Source organism: Mercenaria mercenaria, chromosome 1 (genome assembly GCF_021730395.1).
Source record: "Mercenaria mercenaria strain notata chromosome 1, MADL_Memer_1, whole genome shotgun sequence".
NCBI classification, from domain to species: Eukaryota; Metazoa; Mollusca; class Bivalvia; order Venerida; family Veneridae; genus Mercenaria; species Mercenaria mercenaria.
In genome coordinates, this window is record NC_069361.1 from 113,671,720 (window position 1) to 113,696,434 (window position 24,715).

A 24,715-nucleotide genomic window follows, 5' to 3' on the forward strand; every position below is an offset into this window, starting at 1 on the left:
GAAACAGACCACTTAAACTAATCAGTTGCAGAAACAGACCACTTAAACCAGTCACTTGCAGAAACAGATCACTTAAACTAATCAGTTGCAGAAACAGGTCACTTAAGCCAGTCACTTGCAGAAACAGACCACTTAAACTAATCAGTTGCAGAAACAGACCACTTAAACCAGTCAGTTGCAGAAACAGATCACTTAAACTTAACAGTTGCAGAAACAGAACACTTAAGCCAATCACTTGCAGAAACAGATCACTTTAACTAATCAGTTGCAGAAACAGGTCACTTAAGCCAGTCACTTGCAGAAACAGACCACTTAAACCAGTCAGTTGCGGAAATAGTTCACATAAACCAGTCAGTTGCAGAAACAGATCACTTAAACCAGTCACTTGCAGAAACAGACCACTTAAGCCAGTCACATGCAGAAACAGATCACTTAAACCAGTCAGTTGCAGAAATAGATCACTTAAGCCAGTCACTTGCAGAAACAGACCACTTAAACCAGTCAGTTGCGGAAATAGTTCACATAAACCAGTCAGTTGCAGAAACAGATCACTTAAACCAGTCAGTTGCAGAAGCGGACCGCTTAAACCAGTCAGTTGCGGACACAGATCACATAAACCAGTCAGTTGCGGAAACAGATCACTTAAACCAGTCAGTTGCGGACACAGATCACTTAAAATAATCAGTTGCAGAAACAGACCGCTTAAACCAATCAGTTGCGGACACAGATCACATAAACCAGTCAGTTGCGGAAACAGATCACTTAAACCAGTCACTTGCAGAATCAGACCACTTAAACCGGTCAGTTGCGGGAACAGATCACTTAAACCAGTCAGTTGCGGAAACAGACCATTTAAACCAGTCAGTTGCGGAAATAGATCACTAAAACCAGTCAGTTGCGGAAACAGATAAATAGACCACTTAAACCAGTCAGTTGCAGAAACAGACCACTTAAACCAGACAGTTACGGAAACAGACCACTTAAACCAGTCAGTTGCAGAAACAGATCACTTAAACCAGTCAGTTGCAGAAATAGATCACTTAAGCCAGTCACTTGCAGAAACAGACCACTTAAATCAGTCAGTTGCGGAAAAAGTTCACATAAACCAGTCAGTTGCAGAAACAGATCACTTAAACCAGTCAGTTGCAGAAGCGGACCGCTTAAACCAGTCAGTTGCGGACACAGATCACATAAACCAGTCAGTTGCGGAAACAGATCACTTAAACCAATCACTTGCAGAAGCAGACAGCTTAAACCAATCAGTTGCGGACACAGATCACATAAACCAGTCAGTTGCGGAAACAGATTACTTAAACCAGTCACTTGCAGAATCAGACCTCTTAAACCAGTCAGTTGCGGGAACAGATCACTTAAACCAGTCAGTTGCGGAAACAGACCACTTAAACCAGTCAGTTACGGAAACAGACCACTTAAATCAGTCAGCTGCGAAAATAGACCACTTAAACCAGTCACTTGCAGAAACAGATTTCTTAAACCAGTCAGTTGCGGAAACAGATGAACAGACCACCTAAACCAGTCAGTTACGGAACCAGACCACTTAAACCAGTCACTTGCGGAAACAGATCACATAAACTAGTCAGTTGCAGAAACAGATCACTTAAACCAGTCACTTGCAGAAGCAGACCGCTTAAACTAATCAGTTGCAGACACAGATCACATAAACCAGTCAGTTGCGGACACAGATCACTTAAACCAGTCACTTGCAGAAACGGACCACTTAAACCAGTCAGTTGTGGTAAAAAGATCATTTAAACCAATCACTTGCAGAAGCAGACCGCTTAAACCAATCAGTTGCGGACACAGATCACTTAAACCAGTCAGTTGCGGAAACAAATCACTTAAACCAGTCACTTGCAGAATCAGACCACTTAAACCAGTCAGTTGCAGAAACAGCCCACTTAAACCAGTCAGTTGCGGAAACAGATCACTTAAATGAGTCAGTTGCAGAAACAGACCACTTAAACTAATCAGTTGCAGAAACAGATCACTTAAGCCAGTCGCTTGCAGAAACAGACCACTTAAACCAGTCAGTTACGGAAACAGACCACTTAAACCAGTCAGTTGCAGAAACAGACCACTTAAACCAGTCTCTTGCAGAAACAGACCACTTAAACCAGTCAAACCACTTAAACCAGTCAGTTGCGGAAACAGACCACTTAAATCATTCACTTGCAGAATCATACCACTTAAACCAGTCAGTTGTGGAAACAGCTCATTTAAACCAGTCAGTTGCGGAAACAGACCACTTAAAGCAGTCAGATGCGGAAAAAGATCACTAAAAGCAGTCAGCTGCGGGAAAAGATCTCTAAAACCAGTCAGTTGCGTTCTCACATCTTAACTTCTTTCATAAACAAAGCTAAACAATGTCAAATCCTTAAGTAGTATTTTGCTTGCATCTTTAGACATATATTTCTAAAACTATATTACGTTTACCTGAAAGTATTCAATACCGGATCGTCTGTTTTAACTTCGAGTTACTTGTATATAGAGATATCTAAATACAACCAAGTCGGGTTATACTTTGTACATATTTAAGACAAATAGAAACATTCAAGTAGCTGATCAAGTTAGAAAACGCTGTTTCGAATACTGCAGCCATGAATAGTTACCATCGATGTCATATCGAATAACTGTCGTCTTTGCTAAATTGCGACGTTCATACATGTTTTTCTTAAATGCAAAAAGGGATTGCATTTTTAAGTCAGAGTATGGTACTTGGCATTTGAACCTACAGTCCGCATCATTTTTCAAACTACATGTGTATAAACTATGCATAACATCTCTATCCGGTTCCAGGGACATTCAATAAAATCAATTAAATGTACCCTGAAATTACCGTACTAGTAATCGTTTTTTAAATATGGCATCATGACGTCATCGTTTAATATTGCAAACTTTTGCCAGAAAACTGCGACAGCTATTTTAATTCTGACGAACAGTTATGAACCATAAAAAATCATTCATTAAACATTATAACCGTTTAGTTAGAATATGAAATACGTAAAAGTACATTATCTGGAGTATTTCATCAGCGTATGAGTAAAGCTAACAAATGATTCATTCTTATTCTAATGGAGTTTCTAATGTTCCAGGTTAAATACATTACATAATCCTTTAAAGGTTTAATTATCTGCTAAGAGTCTGGTGTAGGAACTGTATAAAGCTGCGCTAGTCGATAATTTCTAGCATTCGGAGATGGGATTTATTTTCTTTTACACATGTCATGTTGCCATTGTCTGTTACTAGTAAAAGAAAGAACTGCCAAATATGGTAACAAGGGACGTAAATGGAAATGATTCCCATTAATGCGAAACACAGTCCATTTGGTCAGAATTGGACATAAGCCGATTAACATGGCCAGACTGCTCATATATCTGGAAATGTCAATATTGATAAATTAAATTGAGGGTTATTTGTTAAAGCTACATGTAAATAATGCCCATGTGAATCATTAAATAATAAATATGAGATTTTTGAATGAATCTTTATTTCTATGTAGATCACTGAAACCATTCAGTCGCGGAAATAAATAACATAATTTTAAGAAGCATTCTTCTTTTAAATAGTAAAATACAAGCAAATCTACGAAATGACAAAACAACTAGTCTACCAGCATTTTGCTTACAGATCTGAATGTATCTATCCGAAACTAACATTTTACACACAAGCAATCAACAACGCAATATTGGTTTTGGTTGGTTTGTATTTTACTTTAAATTACATAAATATTTATAAAGAACCCTTAACCAGGACTCATTAAGGCTTTGTTACATATTTAAGAAACGTTTGTTACAGTCAAGTAGTTTTTTCTTTCTTTCTAAAAGTGCTATGTTTCTGTAACAGAAAGCCGTGGTTTCACAAGTACTCATTTCGTGTTTATAACGTTGTCCTTATCGTGCTTGTATTACTTTCCGTTTTTAGGCTGGCGATATTCGCCAGACTATTATAACCATATATCGAGTTTCTGTAAAGTTCAACAGGTGCTGAGACTGACAACACAAAATATAATTTCATGCGCAATTCAAATAGTCCGCCACGTTAATCAGTTTTGCCATAGAGTTGTATAAAGATTGTTAAACTTACCTGTTTCAATAGATCTACTTGCGCAAACATGTTATAATAATGTTTTATTTTTCTAACGGTAAATACTTGAAAAATAACATTAGAAAATATTACATAATGATGGTAAATTAATTCGCCTCCATGAATGAAATGTCCGTATGAATGGAACTAACTCAACGTTGACCGCTTCGTTATAGATTATGACCTCGGTCTATAAGGGGCTAAGTAAACAAACGCTGGTTCCTAGAAACAATCGTCGATATGAATTATACTGCGCATTATTCGACGACCTGACATAACGTGGAAAATAAGAAATATGAAATATCAATTAAAATGAACTTATAGTGATATGAGTTATGTCAGGTCTTATATTTAGGGCTTAAGTTTTAAGAAACTATTCTTTCAGATCATTTGCTATAGGTACTAAGGGACGTAATCGCCGCGTGATTGCCACAGTAACGTGATAAGAAACAAATGACCACATTATACCTGCTTTTAGGCTATTTTTATACTAAATTCGTTTTAAACATTCTGACGAATACTGAAAGATATAATGTAAAAAGCGCTTTGTCACCAATTTGCTTTAAGGGCGGGGGTGTAGATGTAGTGAGTTTTGTTTAAACACACGTTTTAAACTTTTTTCAGGTTATATTAAGATAGTGGACCCGTATTGGTAATGTTTAACAATTGCACTAACTTGATACAGTTCTGAAGTTAACCTATTTCGCACTGTGATTCATCTTTAAATGACTTTTACCGTGTCGTTGTTGTTTGTTTGTTTGTTTTTTATTTGTTAATTTTGTATAAGTTATGTCTTTTTTTCCTCCGGCTGAAACAGAGACAAATTTCAAAGTGATAGCCATTGTCCAAAACGATCACAGAGAATTCATTTTACCAAATATTTTTCTAAATGAAACCTCAAAATATTGCTTAACAATTATAAAACACAAAATAATATTGGCGATAACAACTTTTCTGGGGAGCCTCGAGTAAAAGGATTTAATCGGAAAGAAATTAAGCTCCAACTTTTGAAAATTATGGCCTTGCTCTATGCATTCATAAAGAACCATAGGGCAGAAGTAAAACCTACCTACCTACATTTAGTCAAAACTTTGTAAAAATAAATGCAAAATCAAGAACTTTTACAAATGTAATTAAGTATTTTTCAAAGATGTCTAAACATTCACCCTTCAGGTCAAATTCATTTGAAACAGCAAGAAATTACTAAGAAATGGCTAATCAAATAAAACATTTCCGCTTTTGTACGACAAATCAATGATAATATGTCTTAAAAAACAACAGTTTATCTTACTCGAAAAAAGAAAAATAATGAACAAAGTTTGGTCCTAGTAGGGTTTGAACCTACGCCCTCCTGAAAAATTAGTTAAAGTAATCTCATGGTAGGAATTGAATATACTCTTCAAAAAAACATTATTACGGGTACGTCAATTTACCTAACCATCGTATTAAGGAAGCAACATGACCAGACAATAATCATTAACTGTCCGGTTTATAGCGAGGTTCGAGCCCAAAATTTCCCTCATACCGACAAGAAAATCGCCCCATTTGATCAATGTTCATACATTCACACATAATGTATGTGTTGGGTGGGGGATTGCATATCGAAATATAGATGTTGTGTTTGTTACCTTTATATTTTATCTGATAGTATGTCCCTCAATGTTAATTATCGCTTCGTAAGAAACATATATAAACGGTTATGGCACACCAATTGTCCAATAATAACGTTAACCCAGGTTTACGGTAAAAAAGTAGAAATAACAATTACAGACAAACATGGGTTTTCGAACGTAAAACCAGGTTTTTCTAATACTTACCCATATTTTCGGGCGAAAACACGCCTGTGAACCCAGGTTTCAACTAGGTTTTTCAATTGAACTTTGAATTTCGGCCTTTATTTTAAGTTCACGAGCGTTAACCTATGTTTACGGAAATAAACCAGGGTTCTCGGATGTAAACCATAGCTTACGAACGTGAACATATGTTAACGATCGAGAATTTAGATTTACGACAGTGAACATGGGTTTACAGCCGTAAACATAGGTTAACGCTGGTGAACATAGGATAATGACCAAAAATCATAGTTTTGTTCGAGAAACTAAGTTTTTCGAACTTTAACCTACGTTCACGTTCATAAACTATAGTTCACGCTCGTAAACCCAAGTTCATGGTCGTAAATATAGGTTCACGTCCGTATACAATGGTTCTCGGCAATCAAATTATCCAACAATTACATTCTTTGTCGAAAAACTATGATTATCGAATACTAACATAAATTTTCGAGCGAATACACAGTATACCGGGCTTAAACTGTAGTTTACTCTCTTGGACCCATGTTTACGTCCAATAAACTACGTTTCTCGATTGAACTTTAACTTGGATGCACAAGTTAATGAAGATCACAACAATACCCTGTGCTCGCCTTAGTTTAATATGGAAAACCCATAATATCTAAGATTTTGCAAACATCTTTCCCGCACAGTTTTCATTCAGTGTTTTCATTCAGTGTTTTGTGGTAGCCAGCCTTTCTGTACTTTCAGTGCTTTGATTATACATATTTTCCGGAAGTATTTGGTTCAGAGCACAAGCTGCCTTAAGATACTAGTACATTTGGAGATGTTTTAGCTTTAAGTGTGACTAGTACTTCATTTGAATTTTTTCAGAGGAAGTTAAAAAAGAAGCGGTCACAAGTAATACTACTTCAGCAGCATTGTCACAAATTGACATACGGGCCTTATTTTATATGTAGTGTAAATGCAGGTATTGCATCATCTTTTTGTAAATTTTTGAGTTATTGAGGTAAATGTCAGATTTCACGCATGAAATACCTCTCATGTTTTTCTGTATTTCATAACTTAAATTTCCATGTAAATTTCATTAAATTCTGTTCAGTAATAAGAAAGTTGATATTTTATAAACTTCAGTAATTTATGTTTTTATCCCCAAAACCACTATAATGGGCCTCAAATTGTCAATTTAAATTCGCGCCAAAGTAGTTAGATTCCCCGGCTATATCGTGAATCCCGTGAAAATAGAAATAGTAAGAGTCCACGGCTTAGCCGTGAATCCCATGAAATTTAGTATTTGGCGGGACATTATCCTTTAAATAGACTGGACTAGATATGCCTTGCGCACACCACCCTCCGACATTATAGACGAATCTATGTCTGAATTATTTTCTTGCTAGAAATTTATGCTCGATCGAGGTAAGAAATTTATTTGTTAGATTTTTGTATGATTTTTGCATTACGATTTTTATTTGGTAAATTTGTGTTCATTCTACAGAATTCTGTAACATTTACTTTTCGGCATGTGATTTTAGCTAGTTTCGGTATGTCAGGATAATTTATTAAATTTTTCAGACTTTTGTAAATTATTTGGAAAGAGGAATCTAAAATGTTTCGTTTATATAAGATGTAAAATTTGTACTGAAATTTGTAACATGATATTTATAAAGTACTTTGTTTCAAAAACTTATGTCAAACATTTTTGTTAATTATGGAACGCCATTACTGCATTGTATTGTTATGTATAAATCTATATGGCAAGTCTAGTACTGTGTATGTAATATATTATTGTAATTTGTAATTGTGTGCCAGTCTATAGCACATCTAATTAATGTCCGTTGTAGTGTACGGCATTAGATATTATATGGATGCCAACTATCATATAACGTTTGATTTACATTGAATTTTGTTAATTTGTAGTTGTAAATAATAGCTGCAGTTTATCATGTCCGTATCTATAATGTTTCATCATATACTTTTCATATCATTTCATACTTTAACTTTAGTCTTTTAAGTAAGTAATCTTTGTAATATGGAAGTAATAAGTGACGTATTTTAATCATGTGACGTTTGAACTTAGTAGCACATATGTTTTGTATAAGTAGCACGTATTATTTATGGGAGCCTACGGAGGTATGGTGTACCCAAAGGAGCAGTTTTATGCCCTGACTTTTTGTTTTGCTATGGTGCTTACCATATGTTATATATTTTAGCTTCTTCCGCCAGACGATTTTTCCTGGTGATGTCATAACCCGGAAGTACAATGCCCGAGGTTCACTTGTCTTCACTCGCCTGGATGTGATTTTCCCAGCGCAGAGCTTTCGTCCCATGGTTGTGCCGTAAACCGCAAAGACGATGATTTTTGTTATCCTCTGAAGTCAGCTCAGGGATGCAATCACCTACCACCATAGGGAGCCAACACGGAATCAACGTATTCACGGTTTAAAGGGACTGAATTTAGAAATCTGTTTTGTTTGTGCTACTTAAAGTTCACAATTACATTAAAGACCTGTGTCACGTCAGATTAGAATGGACTATAAGAACTTTTGTATCTAGAGATACTGAACTTTCTTTTTTTTTTCTTTCTTATAATCAGTTTTTTTTTCTTTTCATATCTATTCATTGTTAATAATCATCTTTTGTAAATAAATTTGTAAATATTGTAAAGGGTGTTGATTTGTTCTGATGGTTACTGTCGCCGGTACGGCCTTTCCTGTCACAAGCATATTTTGCCAAATTGATACTTGTAAATACTTTCGTAAACGTTTAATTACAATGGAATGTCTTTGATATAGGTTATTAGCTTTTTATAAGGGTTAGTGCGACAATGGTAGACATAATTAACTAAACTGCTTTCATATATAACTAGAAAGTCAACACATTAAATTGTTGTTTAAATTCGTGTCAGAAAGTAAGAATTACATAATGCTTAAATTTCTAGCAAATAGGTCCAATAACATTTTGATTAAGTGTTTGGGTTGTTACTAATAAGTATTGTGATGATGGTGATTTTAATGGACATAATTTCTGTTATAGTCGTTTATTGTTGTTCGCACGCACGCACATGCAAACACACACATTGCTGTTGTTGTTTTGTTTCTACATAAAATACTACATGCACGTACATTTTTCTGCTTACTGCACTGTACTACATAAATATTTAGTATTAAAAATATATATATTTATAGTATTATATGTGAAAAAGATATATAAATAAATTTAACATACTTCAGTAGTCAGCTAATCTATATAATTTTCAAACAGATAACTTGCAAATTCTTTATTTGAGTCGTGCCATGAGAAAACCAACATAGTGGGTATGCGACCAGCATGGATCCAGACCAGCCTGCGCATCCGCGCAGTCTAGTCAGGCTCCACGCTGTTCGCTTAAAGCCTATTGGAATTTGAGAAAATGTTAGCGAACAGCATGGATCCTGACCAGACTGCGCGGATAGCATGGATCCTGACCAGACTGCGCGGATGCACAGGCTGGTCTGGATCCATGCTGGTCGGCTACCCACTATGTTGGTTTTCCCATGGCACGGCTCATTTTAACATTTCTTCATGATATTCAATTTTCTGCAAATCTATTTAAGAAAACACCTATAATTTTAAAAGATTTTTGATAATTTCAACAGTAATAATACATAAATACACTTCTTTTCATATATTCATTTAAGTAGTGTATGAATGATAGGTAATAACTCACCAACATTTAGTGGAAAACCTAAATTTAACATTGTAGACCTGTTGTAATAGCAGACGCCGCACACTATCTGTCCATTTCATCGGTAATATCACAGTAACGACCAAGAATTAATGTCAAATCTCTATTTTTGTCGTATTCGTTTTTAAGAAAACAGAATATCACAGAAAACAAAACTGTGTGAATAGTTATCCCTTTTGTTGTCTTATTTTGGTAACCAAGGAATCAAACATCGATCGTCTACTAAAATTTTAAAATCTGGTGATTCTCTTTGTCATGCATCTACCACGCCCAAAGTATGAGATTGTTTTTCTTTGAGAAATATGAGAACGTCATAATAAATCACTGTAAAGTCTAATCCATATTTAGACAACTTTACGACACTGTTTCCATGGAAATTGAACAAAACATTATGCTTAGCAAATGTAGCGGTGTGCAAAATGGCTTCCTTAAGCGAAGTAGAATAAATATTGATCCAGTCTCTGAGAATCAATAAGGATATGTTGTGGGGACGCGTAAAGGCAGATTAGGTTCTGTTTTGTGGATTTATGTGTGCATGACCCCATTAAATATCAGCACATGAGGCTTATAATCAGATTTGTTTCCTTAAGGAGTAAGATATAATTCTTCTTCTTCTGTGCACGTGGGGTATTACAAGCGGATAAATGTCAGTATACATATATGGAGGAAGCTACACATGCTAAATAAGGATTTAGACAGATGTAAGTGACTGACCATTCCTTCTTTGTTAGACATCACGTATGAACTTAGATAGCTTTGGCTGTGTGTATGGCATGGCAAGATTACTGTCAAATGCCAATGTTTCGTGGGGAGTAGCGGCGAGAGGTTCTTTAGAAAATGATCTGTTTTAAGCCGTCTTAGAAAATGTGCAAGATGGCATCGAATAAAGCGGGTAATACTCAACATGATTACTTTGAAACGTGACAGTGTCTAGAAATGTTTGATCTCTTGTGAACAGAAATTCACGAATATCATCTATTACAAGACATATATACAAGAATATTGACTCTAAAGTAAATGTAGAAAATGATAATAAGTTCAACGGATTCAGAATCAGCTCGACTGGTTGTCGGATGTTTTAATTTCATTTGATGTTTTTAAAAAAAGTTGTTCGCCGTTAAACCAAGATTTCAGAAAGTTTGGTGTTGTGACGAATGTTTGAATTGGCTCTCACATAAAATTATGAAAATGTTTGAGAGTGTATTTCGTTTCTAAGTACATGAGGGGGTATTTCGTTTACAAGTGAAGAAAATGAAATGTATGAGAGGGTATTTCGTTTACACGTAAAGAAAAGAAGCAAGACAAAGACCGCCCCCCCCCCCCCCCACACACACACCTGGTTAGTTTATACTAATTTATCATAGCTCGATTGTGCTGAAAGACTCTCGAGTCCGCTGGAAAAAACCAGTACTTGTGTCATATGAGAAGGCGTATCCGTGACCCCAGTGGGGCTCAAACCCACGACCCACGGGTTCAGTGGCCGACACCTTAACTACTCTATCACTGCTAACCACTCCTGGTTATGTGCCCAGCTTGTCTTATTGCGTAGAACTTGTCACTCTGGCTTCTTAGTATTAATTCTGAGTGCAGTTAAGGCTAACAAATATTAGTGTTGTTTGTTCATAGACAGCCGCCTTTGGTTGTCAAAAAGATCTATTCCTCCAGAATGTAGCTTTACGGTTTTTGGAAGATACTCCAATTCCAGAAGTTTCCATGGTATACTTTAAAAGTGAAGGGTGCAACACACACACTTTTAAAGTCAAATACGAAATACTGTCAGTAATTATGTTTTAGTAAACTATTGTGCTATTGATTAACTGATTTCCTAAATAATGATGGTATACATACTTCAGACATTCTGACATTATGCATGATAATCTTACTGACAAAACGTTTTTTTCAAGACATAATTTGACTTCAGTTATTATGTAGAATTCGAATATGCTTGTCTCTGTTAAAACACGCTTACGCTAGAATGACGTCACGTTAACATGCGGTGACGTCAAAGTTTTTGTTGCGACCATACACTCGGGCGGTAATACGTAGTACAAATAATTTCACTCGGGCTGCGCCCTCGTGAAATTATTACGCCCGACGTATAACCGCCCATAGTGCATACATAGTGTTAAAACACTCTTTTGTTATAAATTATTTCTTAATTGAACTAAATATAAATGGAATGTTACTCAAAAAATCTATCTTTGTAACATTAATTACATAAAATTAAGAGGGTAGTAAAAATAACGTTTCGGAAAGTCTTTCTAGTATTTTACAAGAAATGTACAAAAAAAAGCAACTGCAAGTTCTTCCAATATGTAAAACATTCATAAATTGGCTTTGTTTAGCACATTTCGTTATGTCGTATAAGCCGGGGTGCATGGCATATGCTTGTCGTTCATTAAAACATAATGTCGTGTAAGGCCTTACATAAACCGAAACATGTATATCTTATCACATTTATATAGCCATTAAAATAACGAACAAGAAACACACTTTAATACGGTGGCATAGAGGGGACATAGGTGGAGAAATATACCACAAAACGAAAGAAAATGTAGAAATTGTCACGAAATAGGAGATGAGTACCATTATCTTTTAATTTGTCCATTGTTTAATACTGATCGAGATAAATATATTGATAGACACATAAGAACAAGACCTAATATGATAAAGTTTATTGACTTGTTTACGACAGATAACCATATCAAACTAAAAAAAAACAAACTTAGTATAATGTGTGACAAGATAATGAAATATCTAATTAATTTTCAAACATACCTGTGACCAATCGACATCACACATATATATCTCACCAGTTAAGTATATATTACTTAGCGCTTTTAAAAAATATACATGTAGAAAATAACTGACTACATCAGCAGTCTAACCTGACTTTCGATTGTACAGTTAGACTGCTTTCACAGTTGGTCAAGTTATTTCAGACTATTCTCTTGTATTTAACTTTCTTGCTCGTCTAACGCTTTCGTCTCTTCATTTTTAGGCAGCTAGGAGTCCAATACATATTTATAATAAAACATATTTATAATACAGTAAACATTTAAATAATAATAATAATGACACGCACAACAACAATAATAATAAGAAGAAACACATACGGATTCTTTCTTAGAGAAACAATTATTTTTCATAGAGCAAAGAAGATATTTTACTGTAAAGTGTATTACTGTGTTTATATATAAGAAATCAATCATTGTATATAGCCCTATATATGAACAATTTGTAGCCGTTTTCCTTTTTGTCATGTGATATATTACTGAATGTATGTATTATAGAAATGTATATGCTGATGCTGCCCACATAAAGTGGGACTCATGCTTATTTGTAAATAAACTTGAAACTAAACTAAGAAATATTTTATTTATCACGTGCGCACGTGTTAGCTTCCACGTGCGAACGTGTTAATTAACACGTGCGCACGTGATAACTGTCACGTTCGCACGTGATAGCTATCACGTTCGCATAGGAAATATTTTATTTATCACGTTCGCACGCGATAGCTATCACGTGATAAATAAAATATTTCCTATGTTCTCTCTGTACCACCGTACTTTAACGGTGAAATATGCCCTCTGTTTAAAATTAACAAATATGCACAAGCGGAGTAAACTGAACGAAATTTTAGTGCGTCATTATGACGCTTTGTTTTATGGTGTACCATTTGGGTCGAAAGTCTGCTTTGAACATTTCAAAATATACGTGCCCGTATAAAGATATGCGTGCACGCGTAAATATATACGTCCACGTATTTATTTTTATACGCGCACGCTTAATTATGTATGTGCACGCTTATAAAGACGTGCGCGTGTATATATATCCGTGCACTTGTTATTACGCGTGCACTTATAAGCTTACGCTTGCACGTCCATATATGCGTGCACCTACATATTTACTCGTGCGCGTATGAAAATATACGCGTGGACGTATATATTTATACGTGCACGCACATTCTAGTCGCACTTAAATTTACGCGTGCACCTATATATTTACAAGTTAATGTGTAAATATATAAGTGGATGTATAATTTTACGCGTGCACGCGTAATTCTGGATGCTCGTATATATAGGCGCGCACCTTTATATTTATCACTGTACGCGTAAATATATACGTGGACGTATGATTTATTGCGTGCACGCGTATTTCTGGGTGCTCGTATATATGGACGTACATGCGTAAATATAAGTGCACGCGTAATTATAGGTGTACGTGTATATACGCGAGCACGCATATATGGACGTACATGCGTAAATGTATAGGTGCACGCCTAATTATAGGTGCACGTGTATATACGCGAGCACGCATATATGGACATGCACGCATAAATTTATACATGCACGCGTAATCACAAGTGCGCGTATATAATATACACGTGCACGTACATATAAGCGTGCATCTACATATTTACGCGTATGGCGTATCATTTGGGTTAAAAATAAAGAGATACACCAAATAGTTATAAAACTATTTGTATTTGTATATACAGAACTGTATACCTGCAGGTACAAAACTATACCTGTAAGTGTAAAATAAAAATATACCTGCAGGTATAAAATTTAACCTGCAGGTGTAAATTATACCTGCAGGTACAATTTTATATCTGCGGGTACAAATCAGAAATGTACGTGGAGGTATAATTTATACCTGCAGGTATGAATATTTTTGTACTGCAGGTATAAAATTATACGTGCAGGTACAATTTTATACCTGCACGTACAGTTTTATACCTGCACGTACTGGCATTTCCAATTTGTACCTGCAGGTATATTTTTGTACCTGTAGGTATAAAAAAATATACGTACACGTATAAAATTGTACCTGCAGGTACAATATTAATACTCATTGTTTCATCTATATACTTCTGGCCCAAATGATACGCCATATACGCGTGCACGAATAAAATATACAGGCAGACGTATACATTTACACATGCATGCATATTTTTATACGTGCACGTATATTTCGAAATGTTCGCACACGCAAAGCAGACTTTCGACCAAATGGTAGACCATATTGTTTTGCACTGGCGCACGCGCCAGCTTTTATTTTGTTTTACTGTATCTTTGTGTTCAGCTGATTTTTTTCTGTCGCTCTAGCACGCGCGCCATGACAACATATCAAAACTTACAAAATTTCGTTATGAACGAAAGAAACGAAATGTGCTCAGTATCTTTATATACAATGAGAAATGGTCCGCTTTCTTTTCCGGCTTCTTAGTACTCAGCATTCCAATAGAGTTACTTTTATTGCGTCTGCGTCTTAGTGCTCACTATAATGTACATATAATGACAACTTATCAACTTACATTCATGGACTCCCACTGCTCAATATTGTACATACAATTACCATCTATCCACTTTCCATCAGCGCTATTACAAAAAAAAAAAGCATGTAAAGCTACAGTCACACATACGGATATGTCCGTGCGTTGAGGTACGGTGCGAATAGGATTAGTCTGTTGGTGTATAACTACGGAGCAGTACGTCTTAGTACGGGAAAAATGATGAGAAACAGGAAACAAACAAAACAATACAGGACGCGAATAAGTACGGATAGGTAAAAGGTACTACGTTGAATTACGTTTTACTGCGCCTTGCAACTTGCCCAGCGCACGGACGGGTCTGCGGTAAACTACGTTGAACTATGCTTAAGTATACGAGCAGCCTCGGGTAACTACATTTAGCTACGGCGAGGTACGTTACAGCACGGATAACTACGTTTAAGTACGTTTAACTACGGATGAATAAGTTTCAGCCAAGTTGGCCTAAAGTCACGCTCAAATGGCTACAGTTCGCTCAAACTTTTGTGCATGTTCAAAAGTTGGAGAAACCTGCAAGTTTGGAATAAGTTTCGAATACGTTTTGACCACGTTTTTGGTACGGATTAATACGAATGACTACTCTGAGGTACGGTCCAGGTACGGATCGATACGGATTACTACGTTTCTGTCCGTAGCTAGACGTAGCTATCCGCGCCGTATGTGTGACTGGGGTATTACCTGACAATTTTACTTTCATGGCGTGTTAATGCTCAAAGCTTAACATAGTTATAATGACAACTGATCCACTTACTTTCCCGGCGTCTGAGTGGTGTCCGCTCAGACTGTGGAACAACTTCTTCATCTGAGTCACTCTCCATCATGAGGTTTGTGAGTTCTATCGCCGGTTCCGAACCCAGGACTTCTGTGTGTCGTTGCAAATTTTCTTGATTTTTAAATGTTTTCTTTACTTCAGTGTTTTCCGCGACAGACTGTCATTTGGTCCATTTGAGTTCTTTTTCAATACCTCTGTACAAAGGATAACATTTTAATAGAACATATATGAAAACAAATGTGGGTACCCGTCAACCTTTTAATTAAAAGGAAAATATAGAAGTAGTGATATTACAAAAGGAAAGACGTATTTTAATAAACGCTTAAATTCTTATTACAAGTATAGTTATATTACAATTATGGACTTTGTTCTTATCATTATGCAGGCCCCTAAAACATCATAGCCTTGTTCTGACGCAGAATACTATAATCATATAATCGCTTTGCGAGACGCCTATAGCAATTTCATATGAAATACTTCAAAATGAGACCAATAACCAGCAAAGTTAGGTTTGCACTTACACTGTATTCTATAAATGTTGCATAAAAGAACTTAGAATAAAAGTATTACTTTAGTTAATCAAATATACCTTGACCTGGATGGAGCTAGTTATATTGATCATGCCAGTTACTGGGCTAATAATCATAATAATACTGTGACTTTATATACATTAAACAGCTACAAAGCATGGATAAACACATGAATAAATAAAGGCATTACAAAGTAAATGCCAAGAAAAATCGATGGGACTCTAGTTTAAATTTAATGTAAAAGCGACAGTGAGTTCACGTTGTCCTAGATTCGATTAGATTAACAAGAAAACAATATTTACCAGACAGTTTTTTCACTCCATATAAGATAACTGGATAATCATAGTTTTGCTTTTATTTCAGATATTCCTCCATTAAAAATTCTTATATAAAATGTTACATCTATTTTTGAAAAATAATCCTGATGATACATTTCTTTGTGACACTTTCATTCCATATACAAATTATTATGCATATGTATAAAGCAATATTTCGAATTTATGCCTAGAGCTGCAGAAGCCTCGTGCATAAAAAGCACGTGATAAAACAATCTCCTCCTAATATTGCAGTCTGGCTTAAATCATGTATGAGAATGAACGCTGTTGAAGTCACTTAACATTGATTGATTATTCTCTAATAAGATCGTTTACACAATTGCTAGTGGATTACATAAAAAAAACAACACTGTATATAATAAATGCTCTAATTTCAACTTACAGTATTTATAAAGTATGCACTACAAATAGTAGAGGCCGTAACTACACTTTGAATACTATACACACAGTGGTATTTTATTAAGCAAAATCATTCATCTGTGCAAATTCACACAGTTGTAAAAGCGTTATGACAAAAATCTTAATTTTACCTCCATTTTATGTCGTTTTAAGGCATGTAACAGGATATTTTACAATAAGATATTGATTTGAAGCATTTTAAGCCAAATAAAGTCCGCCAGCTACTATTTGTTGGGCAATAAAACACCCCTATCTTAACCAATACACTTAAAATGGCAACAAATCTTAAATGCCGGCTATCACTGCAGTTAGGTATTGTAATATTTCAAAGAAAAAGCACTTACCCTGTTCCACATTCATATTTATTTCCTTTTGTCGTCAAACTATACTTGAGGTGTTGAGAGCAACTTCTTGTGTAAACTTTCTGTTCTCACTATATTTACCACTAAATAATGTTTACGCAGGTTTTCTTTGTTACAAAGCGTTCAATACCTGTGGATATTTTACCAGACTCCGCCGTCAAGTTAGCGAAGCGCTTGCTATCAAATTTACCAATAAATTGATTTTAGTTCAATGCCAGACCGCGTCGAAAACTGTTATCTGTAAAACGTTTTAACATTAACAGTTGCGTTTAAAAATATGCGACGAACTTGTGTATTTTAAACAAACAAAGGAAAAAAAAACTATTTTGTTTCTGTTAAACATGAAGTCACGCGAACTGTGACTGGATTAATCATCCGGAAGTTAACTCTCAAATCATAAAAGGTATGTTGAACTAATACTTGAACGGAAGGATTTAATTGTAATATTTTTCATTTCGTACATATGCGTTTTGTTCTTATACGGAGACTAGTCATATATTGGATTTTTGCCGCTTTTTGCAGTTTGAAAATATAAATTAAATGTTGTGTAATTTGAACAGTAACTTCAGCGCGCAGTTTAATCGAATTCAGCAAGTTCAGAAGTTGCAAATTACCGACTTCAGAAATGAAAAAAAAAAAATGGATTTGCTTTGATTTATTCCACAGCAGTTACAGTTAAGTTAAATAAATGAAGCCACAGCTCATCGTTAAAGACGTCTGTAGAAGTTCATAAAGAGTGAGTTTTACTCACTAACTAGGATAATACTATGAAACTAAACACAACGAAATTGTGCCTTCATTCGCCAATTTTCTAGTGGTCAGAAAGACCAGCAATCGATCAAAGGGACGCCGAAATAATGAAAATTGCCCCCAACGACAGCGTGGAAAATCAGTGTCATGGGCTAGAATAACGTAATCATTAGGTAAATTATTTGCGGAGGAAATACAGGGTGTTTCTGAATTATTGAGGTGTATTATTTTCCCATACGGACGATAAAATCTTCAACGCACTCTTTACGATATGTTATTTCGTGCGTTATGTTTTACATATGAGCAATAAAAACGGCAAGGTAGTGCTACTCTTTTATAGCGACCCGTAACACACATGCAATCTTCAAAGACGGCCTGTCGGAAGAAGTGTTTTAATTACATTTAAGGTTTGCCCTGCCAAATCAATAAAATGGAAATTAGAGTAAACGGAGGACATAAATAACTTCGAAATTGACTTTTGAAATTAAGCTTGTAGAACCCGAATACCTTTTCGATTTTCATAAAATTGATTTGAATGTAACAAAGACGGTGACATCAGATGAAATTGATTGCATTGAATCACTTGTCAGTTTGTTACCTATTATAAATGTTTACATTGTAGGGACAGCAGCTGTACGTGACATTCTTCTCTAATTCACCTAAATCAAGATTTTCAGGTAGCCAGTACTGGTGAATGAGATAGCAGCTGCAAGTGACATACATTTAAATTACAGAAACTTAAGGACTTTGGTGTCACCTTGGTAACGGCAACATATGCATACATGTGACATCTCGATGACAACTTATATATCATTTTCATGTAACCTGTTTGAAGCGATAGAAAATATATTTTATAATTTATCTGAATTAGACAAAATTCTAATTTTTATCATTCGGTTATATATATATATATATACGTAGCATTGTGGTAAAACAATTTTTTTTATCGTTATTTCCGATGATGTCACGATGGAGCCAGCCACTAGTACATGTGACATCTTAACAGATTAGAAATAAATATCAAATCTATTATTTCAGGTAACCATGGAAACGACAACAAGTGCATTTGACATTCCGGTGAATTATATTTTGGGGCGATGTACATTTGGTAATTGGGACGACGATGATGAAGAGTCAGAAACCACGTTGAGCGTTCTCAATGTCTCCTATGTTGTGAAGGAGAGGATTGGACCTTGGTGGAAAGGGGCGTGTCTACGTAGAATCAAACATAAGATAGTGCTTAGAGATGCCAGTATGCATATGAAATCTGGGCAAATAACAGCAATCCTGGGAGGATCTGGTAAAACACTTCAAACTAAATATGATCGCTTTGATTTGCTTTTGATTTGACGTATTTTTATGCCCCCGGCATCTACTGATGCGGAGGCATATAGTGATCGTCCTGTCCGTCCGTCCGTACGAGGTTAACCAAATGGGACCGTTTCGTCTAGCATCAATACCCCTTACTAGAATGACTTGATACTAATGCAGATGTAACCTGTGACCATTCCTCATCTTCAGACATCACCTGACCTCAGTTTGAACTTGACCTTGACCTCATTTTGGACTTAGGTTGCTTTATATGGGCCAACTCTTGGTTAACCAAATGGGCCCGTTTCGTCTAGCATCAATACCGCTTACAAGAATGGATTGATACTAATACAGATGTAACCTGTGACCATTCCTCATCTTCAAACATCACTTGACCTCAGTTTGACCTTGACCTCGTTTTGGACTTAGGTTGCTTTGTATCGACAAGGATGCCACCGGGGGCATCAAGCGTTTATTGAACGCAGCTCCTTGTTTGTTTTGTTTTGCCTTTATGTTTTGTTTATTTTGACAGTAGATATTATCAAGAACTAACTCATTTAGTGCAAATTAATGCATAACAGTATAGTTAGTGTTACTGTATGAACATGTCACAGCAGATTATGTCACCTATGATTTCTATCAGTGTTGATATGAATTATTCCGTTTTGCATGATAATACATTATTAAAATGAATTATATCTCCTCCCCTTTCGACCTGTTGGCAAAACCCGCTGACAAATAACCAGAAATATTTTATAGGTTTTTGGTTAACTACAGTCATATTCAGTTATATTTTTTGCGTTCTCATGTATGCAGTTCATGTGCTAATGTAATATCTATAGTTAAAATTAGTTAAAAGCTTTTATCTTAATGCGATATCCAGTCATTATGAGTTATCTTTTGTTTTATGCAACGTTCGTGCGTAAGATGACAAACAGTTGTAAGTAGAAATCTCCTGTCTCATGTGATGCATGGATCTTTACCATATTCAGTCTTAATCATACTTTTTTCTAAGCTCACTATATTTTGTACATCAAGTAGGCTTGCATATCATGAACGTATAAATGACGTATCATAGCTGTAAGATAGCTAATGATGGTTACAAAGGTAACGTGCAATGGGTAAAGATATTATGTTGTAACTGCAAGTTCCTTTGCGGGGATAAATTAGATTCAAAATAAATAATAATAAAACATTATTTTCTGCATCGCAGTAGGTAATAACAATATGATGATGGATTTCTCTTCAGTCAGTGAACATGTAGATGTTTAAATGTTACGTTTTTTTTCAGGTTCGGGTAAGACGTCGTTACTGGACTGCATTGCATCTAGAGCTAACGGCACGGTGTCTGGCAAGGTGTATTACAACAATATGGAGTGCACAAAAGACATCGCTCAAACCTTTACCTCCTACGTGATGCAGGTAACATAACTGTAGTAAAGTTTGTGAAACTCGTGCAACACTAAATTAAATGGCAGTGCTGATAATGATAACATTGATCACAGATGATATGCAGCTGACAGACTGAGTGTAATTTTATGATTGTACACGTGCTTATACGAGATATTTACAAAGCATCATGAACATGCAAAATCACAATCCGTCTTTAAAACATTTCGAATATTGCAATTTTACACGTGAACTGCAAGTCACGTGTATTTGCAAAATTGATGGCATACAATCGGACTGTTTCCGTAAATAGACACAATTCGACCTGGCAATGTAATTTTCGGTAGAATTAGTTTCCTTTGATGTAGCCGACAGCTAACTCAGTATCATGGGTCAGTTTGCCTAAAAAACAAACACATATTGTTACTACATAAACAACTCAATAACGGAAAAACAGTCATGAAGTTTATAACTATGTAAAGATCAAAGAATTTTAGTATCATATAATCTGTATCACTGTCAAGCTTGATTCAGTCACTTGCAGCATCATTATAAAAAAGAAGTTACTTGAATTATGCTGTATTGTACAGAACACTTGTGTGCACATCTTCCCAAAATATACCAGGGTCTGTACAGCCCAGAAGTTGCTCATTTGTCTGTTTTACATAAACCATGGTATGGGTCATGTGTAACTTTATATTGCTAAATGAATTTCTCGATTCAGAATTTGAAGAAATAGTTCTCATGTTTTGTCTATTGAAGGAAACAAACCTTATTCCTAAGACATATAAGAACATTGAGAAAACTTTAGAATGAACATTTCACAGGGGAAAATGATTATTTAGCTCCGAGAAACGTTCCATCTCTTACTGTCAAGACCTTGCAGAAATCCGCGGGGGCACATTAATTGTATTTTTCACAGAGCAATCGATTGTTATTTAATGACTTTGTCTGTTTCATTCCCTTCAGGCAGTTCATGTTTTCTTCTAAGATAGTTCTATATCATTTGTTTTACGAATCTTCAAAGCAGTTAGTTTAACCTTATTAGGAATGGAAGTAACATCGACTTTGAAGTAACAGCAAAAATCAATTCTGATGCCTCATAACCTCTGCTGCGTATTAATAAGTAATTAGTCTTATCATAAGTCGTATATTCTCTGGGGTTGATTATCCCTGGAGGTGTTCGACGATAATTCAGTTGTCGCTTTAAATTCCACAACAGATTAACATAGATACCAGATAACTGTTTATTCCTTTACTCAATATTAAGGTAAGTCTCGGGGGTGTTGCGATTATCGCAATACTTCTGCAGTGACGGTAGGTAGAATGAAGATATGAATTCAATGAAGCTTATTCAGAGAATAAATGCTTATTTGTCCTTTTCCCGAAAATAGTGAAATACCTGTGTTTATTTACGTTTAAACTTAAAAAGGCAATACAACTTAAAATAGAATGATGGCATGAAATCATGAAATAACAAATACACTTTACAGAATCTAACCTTCAACGCACGAAGTACGACTTTTCGTTACAAAATGCGTAAAATATTTGTTATTTCAGGCGGACCGATTGTTGCCAAATCTAACTGTGAGAGAAACTCTGCGCTACAGTGCTCAGCTTCGTCTGCCTGGAAACGCTTCCAAATTTGACATCGAAGAAAAGGTATACGGCTTTATTACTTATACATAATTAATGTATTAAATTGGCTTGATGGCAGATAGATATGTTAGACTGAATTAATGATTAGTGTACATTAATAAAATACATGTCGGGGGAAAAGTGCACTTTTTCTTTATTGTTTGTATGTACCTTACTGTAATAGTAAGTTTGTATAGGACAGAATCCTGTATCCAAGGTTAATACACGTTAGTGGGCACTATACCGGTTATATGGCCGCCATGGATATGTAACGTCATTTTTTGAAATCTTGTTACTCGAGTCGTCGCACCTAAAAGATCTTCTACGTCAATTTTTGATATGATAAAATGATTTAAATTATCGAGTATTCGTTATTTTGTTTAGATACTTAATAAACAATAATGTATCTCGCGTGGTTATTAAGACTCATAAGCCTATGCTGGCACCCGGGCTTCGCCCTCGTGCAAATATAGATTTAGTCGTGCTAATAACCACTTCAGGCCATGTAGTTTGTTCCCGAAATTGTACCATGCTATATGTAAACCTTTTTTTTACAATGTACACACAACAATCACCATGTCATGTGAATCTGTATAATTGTATCGCATTGTATACTCATATAACTGTAATGGGTTTTTTTAGTTGATAAAGGTATGTTCTGTTCTGTTCTGTTCTGTGAAATTAAGTATATATGCCATGGGAGAAATTAACTCAGACTAGGAAACAAAGGTAAATGTATATGACTTTTATAACTATATTTCTTATAAATAATTGATACTAGTTCTGGGTGAGAATTAGATTTATATAGCATTACTAACAGATCAAGTATGCATTGATTATAACAATCTCTAGCACATGTATTTACACTAACAGGTCAGCAAGGTAATCATTGAGATGGGTTTGAAAAATGTGGCCGACTCGAGGATTGGTGGCAGTATTATCAGGGGAATTTCTGGAGGAGAGAAGAGACGAGTCACCATTGCTATACAGTTATTACAAAACCCAAGTATGAAAAATGAAAAAAAAATAGGAAATGCAAAATGCATTTTTTTTATGCACAGCGTTTCGTGCATTCGTTCTTATTTTCTTTCCGGAAATGGAAACACTTCGTATAAGATAGAGAGCTAACTATTTTCCTCGACACATACCGGTCAGATTGCTGCCAGCATTTCAGAATGCGGTATTTCAGTTAACCCTTACCCTGCTAATTTCTATAATGAACTTGTCCATCTTCCAGTTTGGACAGTACCATTAACTGTTAAAAGGGGTGCTTACCAAAAAGATACTGGCTGAACAGCGAACAGTGCAGAGCATGATCAGACTGCACGGATGTGCAGGCTGATCATGATCTACACTGGTCGCAAAGGCAGTATCAATCGTGTCCAGCATGAGAAGAAGTGTAGTATATATGTACATCTAACCAGTTTAATATTTTAATTGAACATGCTTTAATATGCTCTTATGCAATACGTTAATGAAATGACTAGATACGTACATTTTACATGGTGACGGTGTAACAAGAGAATAGACGCAGCTTTACTGCCCTAACCTTAGGGACTGTATGCGTAACTTTTAGTTGAGATCGTGCATGAGTATTTTTGCTTTGACCATAAAATGAGTTTCATTCAAGATGTTTTCTATATATACTCGCTAGAGAAAATGTTTGTTCAATAGGTAAACTAATGTTGTTAAATGAATGTTCTCATAACCGTTTCTTACGTAAGCCGTCTTGATCACGTGTAATAGCGCATGATTTACATATATTATTTTTCATGCACATACTTCATACATAATTTTACAGAAATACTGCTTCTGGACGAGCCAACTTCTGGTCTTGATTCCTTCACAGCCAGAAGCTTAATATCGTCGCTCTCGGATCTCGCTCACAACAACAGAAAAATCGTTCTTCTCACAATACATCAACCTAGATCTGAAATCTTCAAAATGTTTGATCAAGTAAGAAATGAGTGTAAATCCTGATTGCACCTACTTTATTTTTGTTTACATTTTGAGATGAATTACAGATGTTCGTATGAAAACAACCTTGACAAATGTAAACAGATTATTCAAAGTATGTACTTTTCTCATTCCACTCTTGATTTTTTGTTGTTATCTGTAACAACTGTTTGCATATTTCAATAAAAATTGACACACAATTTCATGATCACTTTATTTATTCTATTTTAAATAAAAGACAACAATGATAACAATAGGGCATAAATCCAATGAGCGGTGATACAAAAGGGTAACATACGAAATATCTGCAATAAGGTTAC

The 24,715-nt window shown here is 35.4% G+C and overlaps 2 protein-coding genes across 8 annotated transcripts in view; one reads left to right on the forward strand and one right to left on the reverse strand.

The window, feature by feature from the left end:
* LOC123525147 (ATP-binding cassette sub-family G member 8-like) overlaps positions 1–17,591 on the reverse strand; it is a 49,348-nt gene extending 31,757 nt beyond the window's left edge. Inside the window, exons 1-2 of one of the 2 annotated variants that reach the window (XM_045303956.2) lie at positions 17,334–17,591; positions 15,705–15,919 (exon numbers count right to left, since the gene is read on the reverse strand). In XM_045303956.2, the coding sequence (XP_045159891.2) occupies positions 15,705–15,774 (70 nt within the window). In that variant the 5' untranslated portion in view covers positions 15,775–15,919; positions 17,334–17,591. Of the gene's footprint in view, positions 1–9,600; positions 9,959–15,704; positions 15,920–17,333 lie in introns of those variants that run through there. The other variant, XM_053521023.1, reaches the window with a different exon arrangement.
* Positions 1–24,715, forward strand: part of LOC123525165 (ATP-binding cassette sub-family G member 5-like) — a 44,894-nt gene that overhangs the window by 6,620 nt on the left and 13,559 nt on the right. For 2 of the 6 annotated variants that reach the window (XM_045304033.2, XM_045303999.2), the window contains exons 2-6: positions 19,140–19,401; positions 20,704–20,834; positions 22,362–22,463; positions 23,313–23,445; positions 24,241–24,395. In XM_045304033.2, the coding sequence (XP_045159968.2) occupies positions 19,146–19,401; positions 20,704–20,834; positions 22,362–22,463; positions 23,313–23,445; positions 24,241–24,395 (777 nt within the window). In that variant the 5' untranslated portion in view covers positions 19,140–19,145. The other 4 variants (XM_045304017.2, XM_045304009.2, XM_045303990.2 and 1 more) reach the window with 4 other exon arrangements.